The sequence below is a fragment of the Nyctibius grandis genome, chromosome 2 (assembly GCF_013368605.1).
Source record: "Nyctibius grandis isolate bNycGra1 chromosome 2, bNycGra1.pri, whole genome shotgun sequence".
In the NCBI taxonomy this organism is placed as follows: domain Eukaryota; kingdom Metazoa; phylum Chordata; class Aves; order Nyctibiiformes; family Nyctibiidae; genus Nyctibius; species Nyctibius grandis.
In genome coordinates this window covers 20,795,755-20,810,128 of record NC_090659.1, presented here as the reverse complement: position 1 = coordinate 20,810,128, position 14,374 = coordinate 20,795,755, and the positions used below count along the sequence as shown (strand labels likewise).

The window sequence follows — 14,374 nt, the reverse complement described above, 5'->3', positions numbered from 1 at the left end:
CTCAAACTGTAATCTCCTTGTGCTGTCATTCTGCTGCAGAGGCTGGGCACCCCATAGCATCTCATTCTTCTTGTGCTGTAATTATTGTCTCCACCCAAGTTCATAAGAATTTTATAGTGGTTACTCCAGCAACTCCACTTATAGTTAGAGGCTGCTTGGCTTTTCCTTTAAAAGGTCTTCCCCCCCCCATCCCAGTCTTTTAATGCTTTAATCCATTTTGCAAACTTGGATCTGCAGGCTTTCTGCCTAAGAAGGCATCCCACCCCAAAAATTCAGTTAAAAAAGGTCACTTGGGTCATCTTTCAGAACAGAATGGAAAAACACTTTTTTAATATTGTCAAACATTGTTTTAACTCTGGTGCACACACTCACACACACATATACATACACCCCCTCAATCACAAAGCCTAAAAGCTGATATTTACATAGGACTTAGACCTAAGGATGCTAAAGTACAAATAATGTTCCTGCCAGCCAAATTCCTACCTCAGCTTGAAATAGTCTCTCTTCTGAAATTAGACAACATCGCAATATGGGGGAATTCCTGGTGGTTTTGTGCGTTTGTGGATTGTTGATGTTGGCATGTGAAAGTGACTAATGTCTATGTTAACTACTGGGTGTCACACTAAGCTGACTATTGTAGGACAGTCTGTCTTCAGAGACCTTCTTCTTGCAACCTTGGTCCCAAATCTCTTGACCCTATGCCTCTTCTCCTCAGTTAGTTCATTTATTTCTTTTCCCATAAGCTCAGAGGTATTCTCCTACCTGTCTTCTGCTGCAGCTCCCTTCCTGATAAATGGCCATGGCCATTTAGTACCCACACCTGGTATCTCCTGCTACTCAATTGCCACAGGTTTTTTTGCTCTAAACAGAATAAATTGTTCTTTTGTGGCATCTCTGATGAAGCGCATTCACAGGAAAAACAGCATGAAGGTAGTAGAAGTAGCAACCTGAGGGAAGGAACGTGAAGGAATCCAATTGAGACTGATGCCTTGTGTCTAACATTTTAGACATGAACATTTCAAATGAGTGTGTTTCAAATCCAAGTTCCTTAAGCAGAGAAGGGCATCAGGTGCCTTGCAGGCAAACAGTGGAGCAGCAGCAGCGGCGGCTGCACTTTTACACACATTGTCAGGCTGTCAGGGAAGGGATTAGCACAGAGGCCCCTGCAAGGCTGGAGGAGGCGGTGGACGGTATCATCATGACAGCACATGGGACTGGGAAGTGAAACCGCTCATCAGTGCAGAAGTGAAACTGGCTGCACACAAACTCTTGTCAAATTAAATTGTAAACATCTGGTCAAAAAAAAAGAGAGAAAAATTGTGGCTGTTTTAGTGAGCTGAGTCCCACCCTTGCAACACTTGAGAATGTGAGTGATCCCTGTTTGTGCAAGGGAGAATCACTCTTCTGAGGGCTTCAGATCAAATACTCAAGGTGTTAGTTGCTTCAATAATGGATAAAAAGCAGCATTCAAGGAAATACGTGGTTTTTGAATTGACGGTGACAGGTTTCTGGGATGCTGGGTGCTGGCATTTTTTGTTTATTCCAGCAGCAAGTTGTTCTTCTTTTTTTCTGAGAAAAGGGATTTGAATGTTGGTACCACTGTAGCAGAGCAAAGCAGGGGGGAAGTGACTTTAGGACCTGCTACCTGTGTGGGCATTCTCCAGTGCAAAGGGAAACGTGTAGTGCACGGGACAGGTCTTGTAGCATGTCTGGTACGCCTGATGACAAGGGGCACGCACACAGCTTTGCTGTGCATCACCAATACGTGTCTGCTGGAATAGCTGCTGAGGGCCTGAGTCAGCTTTAGTTTAACAGCTGTAAGTTACACTGAGTATAGAACTAGCTTCTGCACCTGTTTGCTTAAATATTCCATGTCTACAGCTTGCAGACTTAGGGTTAGGTTTTTGATTTATGAAATAACAAGATTGTCAGGGACAATTTCCAGAACAGTCTCAGGGACTATCCTTATCACCCACACAATGAGCTTAAGGTAAAATTCAATTCTGGTGCCTGTTTAGGTTGACAGCATCTCTATTAATGTGACTTGATTTCAGTTATGAAATTTTGGTTGCTTAATATAGTTCCTGTGTTGCCTTAGGTTAAATGTACATACACTTCACCAAAATAATGCCTTGAAACAATTCTACCCCACACAACCTTACTCTAGCTTTCTGGCTCCAGGAATCCCCAGAGGCGTGGCAGGAGAGGCAGGTGGCTCTGCTGCTCTCCACCACAGCATTTGACTTGTTAGCTGGAAAAAAGCTTGGAGAATGAGCAGGGAGGAAAAGAGAGTGAAGTGCACATCTTGTTTAAGCACTCAGTAGTGCTGCAGGGAGCTGGAAAGGAAACGGAAGGGGAGAAGCCAGCGCCAGCCACGCTCCGAGTCGCTTTTCCACAACTTACTGGAAAGCAAATTCAGTAGTTCATAGGTGGGTCCATGTTTGCAGCAAGGCCACTTTTGGCCATTTGCATGACAACTTGGACCCATATAAATCCAGAACAAAACACCTACTGATTTAATGAGATGGAGATTTCATTCTGGGTAAGTAGATGCTATGTAAACACAGACATAAGAACTTCCTGGAGTGAGACACTCGACAGAAATGTTCACAAGTATACCTTTATGCTGACCCAGGCTGGTTTGGCAGGAGGCAAGTGGGTGTATTTCCCAAATCTCCAACTTGACACACACTTACACCTGCAAAACATCCATATAAATACACAAACAGATCCGTTGCCCATGCAACTGATTTGCATGGGCAGCTCTTGCATTTCTTTGGGCAGTCACCCTGATTTGCTGACATCTCCCCGTGTTCGCGTTTATCTGTTCGGACCGTTGGTCTGTGGCAGTCAGAATTTGTAAACCATTTAGAGCGTGGTAGCGGAAGAGGTGAATAGCATTTTTTTCTCATATTTAAATTCAGTGGTATCTGTGGTGCTGATGGTAAACAAATGATGTTCTTTTTTTTGATGCCGCTTGCTTCAGCTGCAGCTCTTTTCTGATGAAATAGCCGCTGGACCAAACATAACCAGCAAAGTCGTATTCTGACTGTGTGAAACTCTCACCGGGGGCAGGAGAAAAGAGTCACCACCTGAGCACAGAATTTGGACTTGTGCAGGTTTTTTGCAATTGGATGTGTGACTTGAAGACCTACAAAAACATTTCACTCATATGATGAGCAGCAGTTAACTAATGAAGGGTCAAATTATGTTGGCCCTTCTTGTCTTATTGATTACATTTGGAGTATTCAGTGGCTTGAGTGATAAGAATGGCAAAATTTGGCCTCAGTATATAATAGTCAATGTTTGAGAATGAATATGTGAGCATGTGTGTGTTACTTCCTGCCCAGAGACACAGTCAAATGTGTTATTAAAATGCAGTAGGCATCTTTGCGTTGGCAGATACCCAGGAAGATGTTGTGAGAAATTGTAAAGATGTATAGAATTGATCATTAGCATGGTGTAATAAAAGTAAGCACGTAAGCATTGAAAAGTAGAAGCTGGGTAAAAAAGAAGTATCCTAATCTTTCTTACTAGAACCTGGAAGTCTCTCACTAATATAATAGAAATGTCTGTAATATAATTTGTATTGCATTTGTGTATTACATTTCATATTTTTCCATCTATACCTTTTGTCGTTGTCAGCACAAGCATTCTTGGCTCCTTTCCCTTTTTTCTTCTTCTGTTTATCTAATAATTTACTGTAACAATTTAAAAAACTAAAACATCTCTAGTGACACATCTGTGATCATCAGAATAGATTCCAAAAGCAAAAGATAGTAATTGTAACTACATCATCTGTTGGCCTCCCTTCCCTGCCCCCCCCACCACGGGCAAACTTCTGAAGCTTTAACTCCATTTTTTTCTGCCCTCATTTGGATGAACCTTCATCAATGGAACCAGTGACCCTTTTTGCCTAAGAAAGAGGTGGATTAAAAAGAAGTGATAGGTTCAAGATGTGGCCTCTCTTCCCTAAAGTGTGTCTGTTTTCATTCCCCTTTGCATCTGGCCATGCATCCACTTATATTTTAAGCATGCCTGCCCACTCCCGACCCATCTGGTTACAACACTGTTCAGGGATGACTAAAGCAGCACACAGGAGCTTCATGTGACCATGTTGTCACTTGGGATTCGTTTTTTCCCCCTTGGTTCCTCTCGAACATTCCCAGGGGCCGTAGCTTACAAGCCTATTGCTCCCTCTAGAGCCCTTCAGTGCTGTTCTGTGGGACCACTTAAATAATCTCTCATCATGCTAGATGTGAGCTCACTGCTCGTTTTGCTTCCAGGCTCTGTCAGATGGGATGCAGGCTGAATGCAGACTCCAAGTTCCTGTATTGCAGTGTAGAACATGGGCACACCACCTTCAGACGCTTGGGTCTTGGAGGCTGATCTTCACCTTTTGCTGGTCCAGGAACAGTATTGTTGAGCAGGCAGTAGCGGACGATGTTATTCTTTGTGCTTCCTCTTAAATTCTTGCAGCTTTGCACAGCATCAGGGGATCTCACGAGCAATCCTGTTAAGTCATGAGCTGGGGACAACTGATTTAGTCTGTCTGACTTTTTTGACTGGCTGTCAAATCGGCAGTGACTCTTGAGGGCACTGTTGATAATACAGTCTCTAGCAGACCCATCAACAGAGTCTCTAGGTATCATTTCAAAAGTCAGTATTGCGTTTTGACCAGAAATGCTACTGTTTCCATTATTTTTTCTGAAAGGCTTCTGACCTTAATGCTCTTGCAAAAATAAACATTACCAAGCAATTTTCCTACCCTAGTTGTGAGGGAGGGCTTGATGGAAGCAGTGAGTCTTGTGCTCGGCCCTTACACATATGAGGGTATGCTCAATGTCTGTGGGAAGGGTTTCCAAAGGCAGAGCCCTGTCCCACATGTGGAGAATTTAATCCTTGTGCTCATGAGGTGCTATGTGCCTAATATTAGGGGCTGCCAGGGACAGTTACCAAGAAAGCAACAGCCTCTGAAGTGACTCTTGCAACCCAGCGAGGCACAGCTTGACATTGACATCACCTTTCAGCCCTTCCAGCATCGGCAAAGACTCCCATGATGACGCAGTAGTGATTGGCTTCAATATACTGAAGCATGCGTCATAGACCCCAGATAACTAACTTCTGTATGGTTTTCTGTAGATTTATGGGACTGTTTAACCCAGAAGGTCTCAGATTTTGATGTTAGGTAATGGAGGGCTACATACCAGCTTGCTGTGACTGCTGAGATGTCATCCAATTGTCATCATGGCTATCTGAGGCATCCAAACCAGGCCAGTGTTTCAGAATGCCTTCTTGGGGTGCTTAGTACCTCTTTACAGTCACTAGAGAAGTCAGTCCTTCACTTAGGCTGTCTGACTCAGTTTTGGTGGCATCCACCCCTTTCTGAGCTGAGCAGAGCACTTAAGTGTTCAGTGTAGGTCTTCTGGTAATAATTGGGAGGTCCACTTACTTAGGCATCAGAAATCATGGCATCTAATATAGGCTCCAGTGCTAAGGAGTCCGAATACAGCCTCTGCTGACTAATCTGGTATTATTTCCACAAGTGTAGTCTGCTGCATGTTGTATATGTGCGTGTATGCGCGTGCGCACGCACTTTTGCATAAGTGTATTATGCAAGTGTTATGTTGAAAATAAAAATTTATCTTCTACCTTGGCTGTATCATAATACATAAAAGCAAGGAGGAGGCATTTATAGTCATGCTGTCATCTCAAAACAGGTATATCCATAAACCATAGATTTTACTAACAATACCTCCAATCCAATCTAAATCTACCTTTGTCAGCCAGACACATAAATGATGAATAATGCAGAAGCTATGAATAAAAGTGATAAAACCACTTAATAAAGCTAAATGTAAATGAAACAGAATAATCAGAGAGAAAGCACAGCCAGAATTATTGGTAAGCAGCAATGAGTGACACGTAGGTTTATGGTTACATAGTCCTGTGGTTAACCAGTATGTGGTTAATGAATAGTCTTCTGTCAACAAGAAGTAAGCTAAGTATGTTCCTGCTTTTGCCAACTTGTGTCACAACCTTACCCAGGCTTTGAGATCTAGTCTGTTCTGTAGAAAATCTTGAAAGTAACTTCACCTTGTTCTTTATTCTAGTCTTGTAGACTGGTAATGTGGTCACATTTTACTACATTTCACTATTGTTAGAACTTTTTTCCTGCATTTCTTTTCTACCTGGAAAATCCACAAGAGCCATCTAAAGAAATAAATTGACTATGTATTCTAGCAAAATAGCAGGAGCACCTTACCTAATGCATCCACAGTTGTCAAAAAAAACCCGAACAGGAAGCAAGACGGAAATACTGCAGATTAGTAAAGAGATTAATGTATGTTTTCAAAGTCTCTTTCAGTCTTAGTGATCTAGGTGTTGTATATAACAATACAGGGAATCTATTTTTGTAAAGAAGGGAGATCTACAGGTGCCTCTCTGATATTTGTTAAGTCTAATGCTATGGGTGATAGAGTTTTTTGGAAGGAAGTTTATTGAACTTTATTACTGATCCCTCATAGAAAGATCTATTGTGCTGGCGGAGAATGAGTAACAAAGCTGTAAGCTTTATCATGTAATTTGGTATTTAAAGAATGTCAAGAACACAGCGATCCTTGGTCTGGGTAGATACAGGACCCAAAAGTTGAGGGCCAAAGGCCCTGAGACAGGGATCTAAAATGACTTTGCTTCTGTTGCAATTGTGTTGATCTCAGGGACTGCTTTCTAGTGAGGATGTGGAGGTGGGAAGACACTGGCCTGGCATTTGCGAGGCTTAGGTTTCAGCTTCTGTTCTGTCAGGGTTGTGATTCAGGATTATAGTCAGATTTGGTTGCAGCAGCAAAAGTGGTTAGCATCGCTGGCCACAGGCTTCCTGTGAGATCTTGGCCAAGACACTTTATCTCCCCACAGTTCCTCATCTGTAGAGTGGGAAGAATACCTCCCTAATTCACAGGGATGTGATGAGGACAGTTTCCAGTAACAGCTATGTGTGTTTGCTCGCTGTGATGTTGATGCAGACCATTAGCACCAAAGTAGGAACTGCATTAAGAGAAGTATTGCATTGCAAGTGAATGTGCATCGGAGTAGGGGGGGACATCACTGCAGAGGCAGGCATTTACATTTATATTTAAATTTATATTTGTTTATATAGATAAACGAAGCGAACACTAAAAACACTTCCTTTAGAAGGGAAGAAACTCAGCACTCAGAAGGTCTGGAGCCAAGTAGTAAAATGAAGCAGGCAGATCTGCATGGGAAAGCTCGCACAGCGTGCACCCAAAGGAGGAGAACCTCCATTTTGTTACAACAATTCCTGGTTATCTAACTTGGGGTGATGTCCCTTGATGTCTCTTACTGATAACGAGGATTCCTGTCAGTATCTGAGTCCTCCGTGATGCTGAGATAACTATTGTAAACCTGCTGACAGGCAATGTTGTTATTGTTGTCCAGACAAAAGCCACAAGGAATGCATATATGAGGTCTTATCAAAGATGCAGAATGTTACTTTTGTTACTTAAAAAATGCCTGAAGTAAATGCTGGCATTGGCCAAAAGCAAATCCAGGGACAGCAGAATTTTAAGGCATTGCAGTTACAAGGGGATACGAAACTCTCCACAGCAGCCACCAAAAATGAGTACTTTTCCCAGTTTAGAGCTGTGGCATGCACTTAACAATTTTGAAAAAGCCTTCACAGTTTTCTTACTGAATAACAGAGAAACTAAGCATAATGCTCTGCTATGTCTTCATAAAATGTTTTAATTCTCTGTGGACAAGCTGTAGGGCTTTTTTTATTTTTTCCATTCCCTTGTTTCTTGGCATCGCAGTAGCAGATTATTTGTAAAGGGTTCTGATTCGCATATAGAATTGATCTAATGCGAGCTTCAACCACAAAGCATGGGATTTTACGGTCTGCCTGGGGGATCTGAGTACTCAGTTCTCTTTAATTTTAACAAGTGCTGTTGATCAGATTCCCGTGGCAGTTTTGGACGAGTCAGCCACAATTTCTAAGCCTCTCTGAACTAACACCCTGTAGAAAGTACAGATAACATACCAGCAGTCATGTAGATCAGATAAACTCTAACTGTTAGGGGTAACCTCCTTTTTTTACAAACAAAGTGTAGATCATTTAAATAGAAATTAATTTTTTTTCTGAAAGCTTTGAGCGGTTGCCACAGAGGGAATGCATCCAGCACCCGGCAGTTGTGAGGTTATATACCCCGCTCTCTGAGCACGTATCTATCTTCAGATATGGACAGCTGAAGTGTTCTAGTGCCATTTGGCGTGTTCGAGGGCTATCTGAAATCAGGAGTACACCTTTTCTCAACACATATGCTCAGTAACATTTTTTTCCTGTTTCAGGGAAAAGCTTCACGCTGACTATCACGGTCTTCACAAATCCGCCACAAGTAGCCACATACCACAGAGCCATCAAGATAACAGTGGACGGACCTCGCGAACCCAGAAGTAAGTGAGCTAACGACAGCATTTGCAGAAGGCCAAGTTGATGGTTTAGTATAGGGATTTATCACCAGCCTCATGAAATGCAGCAATATCCAGTGCATGTGGAACAGTGGGTATGTTTTAAGCCAAGGCTGTACTATGAATGGTTTTAATTATGCCTTCCCTAAGCCTTATTTTTCACAGGTGTCCAGCTGATCTAGAATATGACTTGCATTGTATTTCTAAAGTGTCTACCCAGGGATGACTTGGATCATACCCAAAAGCTGACAGAAGGGATGCTGGTAAAAGGTGGGCAGTGTATACCTTACGCATCATTTCTTTCTAGTCTTGCCTTTCAGATGTTAAGAGGATTTTAAAGCATTGGAAACCAATATGTCATTGATCTAACTTTTCAAGCTCAGCCACCCTACAAAAATAAATAAATGCCTGAGAGAGGACACCTGGTTGCTGCCTTGTGGAGTTCACTGTACCTCGTGCTGTCGCATAGCTTAGGAGTACCATTTTTACAGACAGCCAGTCTTCCCTCTTTTTTTTTTTCTTTCTTTTTTTAAGAATTAAGTACAAGGAGGAGATGAATGGTTTGATATCTCCAGGGGAATACCCACAGCTTTCACGCAGGCGGTTGTTTGTTCGGGTGGTGAGGGCAGGCTGTTTTGTCTGGGTGGTGAAGTGAAGTGAGAGTGGAGCAAATCCACAGGTATAGCTGCTTCTGCAGCACAGGCGCTGCCTATTGCCAGAGGCTATTGTTAACCTCAGTCACTAGCCCAAATGGGGCATTTTCATATTTTTATCGAAATGCCCTGATGTAAATTGAGGTTTGTGGTTAGTTTCTTGCACTCCTTCCGCATGCTTGGCAGAAGTTCTGGCTGTTGCTTAAGTGGAATCATCCCAGGAGAAGAGAGGAGCAGGATTCAAGCACCCACTAGAGAATGAGACTCACTGCTCAGGATTGCTTAATTGGGGGTGAGGAGGGAGAAAAGAAAGGTTTGAAACTTCAACTAAAATAGCTTAGAAAACTCATGTCTTGCCTGTGCGTTTTCTTCTCGAGCCTTCATTTTTCTGGGTTGCATCATGTTGCTTCATGCATTTAGTGGAAAAATCTGACCTGTATTTGTTGGATTTGAGGCCAGACTTTAGAACAAATACTGCTGTCCGGGTAAGGCTTCTTATTTAGTTTGTTGTTTTCTTTTTTTTGAAAACTGTGGTTGAATTGTCACTGAAAAATATCCCCAGTGAACCAGGCAGCTGTGCACATAAAGAAAATATTTGTATATGCAGGTTCCAGATTTGCATATGCAATTACCTGGGCATGTTCATAGTTTGCAGACAACAAATAAGCTTTAGTTTTTGAATATGAGTCTGCTAGAATGGTAAGAAACAAAATTATCCTGCAGGCACACCTACTGTTTTAAATCAATTCTTCAGTTGGTATAATAGTTAATATTTAATAGGATTCTACATTTTAAAAAGGGAGTAGAGATATAATACATACTGAAGCAACACATGTATCTTCCCAACTCAAATGTATGTAAAAGCTTCCTTGTAAATAATTTCACTTTGTCATAGGCAAATGAGCTGCACAGTGGAGGAGGTTTTATGCATAGCATGAGAAGAGATCAGACTCCCCTCAGTAGGAATGCACGCCTCCTTTTATTGCTGTCATTCGTGATGCGGCGTAGAAGGGATTATGCTCCTTTCATTTGTCGGTGGGCTGCAAAGTCCTTCGGTTTGACTTCTCACCAAGGGTTTCTGAATCGCAGCAGCTGTTGCGATCAGTCTGGTATCTCCTCTCCTCTTTATACATTCGACTAAGATAAAGATTGGCCTGAAGAGATACACCATGGGCTGTGAAGGGAAAAAGAAGTGGTACCCAGTGCATTCTCCATTCTGAGTCAGTTCTGGTGGGTTTGGGCTATACGTTTATTTTTCTGTGCTCTCACTTGGTAGGTGTATCTATTTTGCATTGGTTCAATGAGATCAGTTACATGTGTAGCCTGTACAAAAACAGATTACAGGGCTGCTACCTGCGCAAAGTCACATACAAAATTTGTGGTTACACGTATCAAAACATGCATGCTGTGTACTGAAGGGATTTAAAATTATATCTGCCTTCTTGTATTGAGACTAGAATCAAAACTGCCAGATTAGAATGTTTCTAGTTTCAGAAACTGATATTTGGGAACGTTCATGCTTACAGATCCATGACTCACTTGCTCACTTGAGCTAAAGGAATTACAGAAATACTGAGATGCATTTTCTAAGATGTCCTGATTCAAAAGAAATCTGTGGAAGACAGTAATGGGAACAAAATTAGATACTGCTGTCTTACAGAGATCTGGAAAAAACATGCTGAAGTCCAAAACCAACTCCAGCAACGGTTTTTGATTCATTTACTTTATGCTTATAACGGTTCTCAGACAATCTGAATTCTAGTGAGTGCCTGCATTCTCTGTGAAAAATGCTGGAAGGTAAGGGGGCATTTCTGAGTGTGGAGCTCATCTGAGACAAAAGTCAGAACTTCACACCAGGACAACTTTTAGTGAACTTTACAGGACATAGAAATACCTTTTTTTAAAAAAAAACCACTTTAAAATTGATTAAATTAAGAAATAACAGAAACATTTTCTTCTGTCTTCAGAGAATGTCAGATCAAGAGCAGTTTCGGAGCCAGAATTAAACAGGTTCTCAAAGTGTTTTTTCTAATGCAAAAGAAGGACAGCCTCTTCAACTAGGCATGCTTGGGGAAAAAACTTCAAAAAAGTAATACAAAGCAGGATGTGAAGCCATTTTTGGAAATAGAAAAATACTGAAACCAAAGGCTCCAAAAGCAAATATGCAAAGCACAGACTTTTTGGCTGACTGGGATATGTGAAGATACACGATGTGTATCATCACATGTGCCTCCTTCACTTTGCACAAAGGCCTGTAGACTTTGGGTTCTTGCACGTCCCATTGTACATTGGGTCGCAGTTATTGTGATGGCTAGGTTCTTTGCCTAGCAGCATATTTGCCTCTGTGACTACCGGATTTGCATTTACAACTGTGATAATTACTTGTGCGCAGGACTTACACCATTGTCCTTTTTTTGCCATTGAATTTCTGGCTGTGTCTATCCAGATGATACTTCTCATCAAATTGTCATGGCTTGTAGAGAGCCAAGGTACTTAAGAATTTGGCTCTTCCTCCACTGCTTTCATTATGTATTTTAAAAATCTCTTTTGAACTTAGCATTTTCATTCTCCAGCTCTGAATAAATGCTTATTTTCAAAATTTTTTATAAAAAGAAATAATAACTGCACTGTCAGAAGCGCAAGATGACCTAACGCATCATTTTCTTCTCCAACTTCTATGATTCTATGATTCATAAAGCAATTTATGTTTTTATGAGCTAAGTCCATGGGGAAAATCATTAGCAGTAACCAGATCAAGAGTAGTGCTCCTGATGAAAATACTTCTGGTTAGGAAACTTGGTAGAAATAGTATGACTCTTATATTAAATATTTCCCTTAGGCCATTTGACCTACTGTGTACGTCTGCTGAAAAATTAGGTTTTTCTTCTTTTGACTGCTTCTTACTGGTTTTCTCATTGAATTGTTCTAACCTACATAGCTCTGAAAAATTCACTAATGGACCAGGTGCCTGAAAATGGCTCAAAATGAAAAGGCTATATGGATTTAGCCCCAGTGGGCCTGAGATGTCCAAGGCTAAGCTGGGCATTAAATGTGATTATCCCGTATAGGGTATGTGGTTTTCCCAAATACTTTTTTGGCATTCTTATATCAAAGGGCAGGATGCTGAGGAGTGGAGAGAGAGAGAATAACATTGCTGAGCGGGATTTGAGAAGGAGCTTAAAAAGCTTCTGGCCCAAGAAGCGCCTTTTTAGGAACAGAAATTTCCTTTTGCCCCCTGGCAAAACTAGACAGGGAAGAGGGGGGTCAGGTACACCTTTGGTCGACCATGCTTGAGGACACCCCCACACCTTGATCTGAAGTGATCCCATCTCACTTGTAAGTTTCAAGGAAAGCCCATGGCCTGTAGCTGTTTTGAAGTAAATCTTCAAACGCCCCGGTGCCTGGGGTTGAGGTCTTTTTTAGGGAATCCCCAAGGGCTGGTGGTGTTAGGTGCACCTGATCTACTTATCCTTTCCCCTGCCCCATTCCACCTTTGCCCACAGACCTTAGACTCCCAGAGCAACTTCTGGGAGAAGAGTTGGCAGAGCCTATGAGGAGCCAGCATCCCCCATCCTGTGGCAGAAGTGAGGAAGACTCTGCACATGTCAGGCTGGGGAGGAGTGATTCCTCTGAGGGTTTCACATCACTTTCACCTTCAGTCTTTCATGCAAGGAAAAGCCACACAGTTCTCCAAAAAACCTTTTCTCAGTGAGCTGAAGTAATACTAAATGCCTTCATTTCTTGCTTGCTTTCTGCTGCAAGTGCCTCCATCTGTTGGAAACTGAGACTAATATGTACCGACGAACCGTTTAGAAACCATGAGAAAATGAATCGTCATGTCATTGGAATAGACCCACCATATAAATTTCAGTGATGGCTTTTCAGATACTTCCATGCACCTGGAGACTTACAGTACCTAAAAATTACTTAGCAGAAAACACGTAGAGGAAAAGGTGATGTTTGCAAGTTGATTGTCTATATAGCAGAAACGCAACGGGGACTCTTTCTTCCTTTGCTAGCACTAGCTGCGTGCTCCACAGCACACCACCCTCTCAGTATCACAACCCAGCTTTGCTAATCACTTTTTAAAAAATCTTGGCTAAGGTACTTGCCCCTGAGAGCTTCCAATCTAAATAGACCGTGTACGGACAAAAGAAAGGGATGGGCTGCAAGAGAAGCCAACGGTTGAGCACTGCCAGGTCTGTGCCTATGTGTTTGTGCCCCTGCATCCTATTGTCTGGGTGACACCGACGTGGGCAGACTAGTGCTTAAATGATGGGTGCACTCCGGGGACATTTGTAGCCGGCTTGTGCAATGGTTATGTGCAAGCGTGCGGCGGCTGGGGGAAGTTACAGGACATCGCTAGCTCAAATTCACACAATGTGACTCGATGTGTTGCTGTCTCTAAATGGGTAGGGGTAGGTAGGGGATCACTGTTGGTTTCCTTTCTGTGTGTGTCTCATCGAAGGATGGACAGAAGAAGAGCAGTTGAATCCGTTTAAATAAAATAAAGTGGTATATTATTGCAAGGGCATGCTTGCAGACCGAAGGAGCTGTTTCTGAACAGGTAGGACAGTCCTAGCAGCCCCCCAGCAGCCAGACCAGCTCCGCGGTCCCTCAGAGCAGCAAGGGAACAACTGCCTAAAACGTACATCCTGCGTTTGGGCACGTCTCCCCCCGCTGTGAAAGCTGTGCATGCCACCAGCCCATTTTTCATAATGAAAGTACACAAAGAGCAAAAGAGCAGAGAGCAGTTTATCCCTTTGTGACTTGTGTTTTCTGAAGAAAAGTGAAGAGTGAGGGGGAAATCGGCCTGTTTCCATTATGCACGCACTTTCACCAGCCTAAATTGCTCCAGTGATATAGCATGGGGCCTTCTGGCTTAGCACAGGACCATATAGCACCGGACCGTACAGCACAGGAGCATCACATAGCGCAGGACTACCTGACACTGGATATTAAAAGTTTGGCTGAAGAACAAGACCAGAGGTCACACGTCTGGGTGCAGTCAGCTCTGCAGAGCATCTGCGGGCACCTCTGCAGCTCTCGGGTCCTCCATGTCCCAGAAAGACCTCTCTATGCCCCACATCCCAGCTGCTCGGCAAGCCCCCTCTCCTCTGTGAGAGGATAGTAGAGCAGCCCCCTTGGGGCAGCTCCATGCTGGGGTTGGACATCTCACAGCAGCTGGCAGGGCTGGCACAGCACCAGCCTGTTGTCTGAGGTCTCAGAGTGCC

General features: G+C 42.8%; 1 protein-coding gene across 2 annotated transcripts in view; it reads left to right on the top strand.

The window, feature by feature from the left end:
• RUNX1 (RUNX family transcription factor 1) overlaps window positions 1-14,374 on the top strand; it is a 174,558-nt gene that overhangs the window by 115,624 nt on the left and 44,560 nt on the right. For both annotated transcript variants that reach the window (XM_068425022.1, XM_068425023.1), the window contains one exon: window positions 8,368-8,472. In XM_068425022.1, the coding sequence (XP_068281123.1) occupies window positions 8,368-8,472 (105 nt within the window). The remainder of the gene's footprint in view (window positions 1-8,367; window positions 8,473-14,374) is intronic.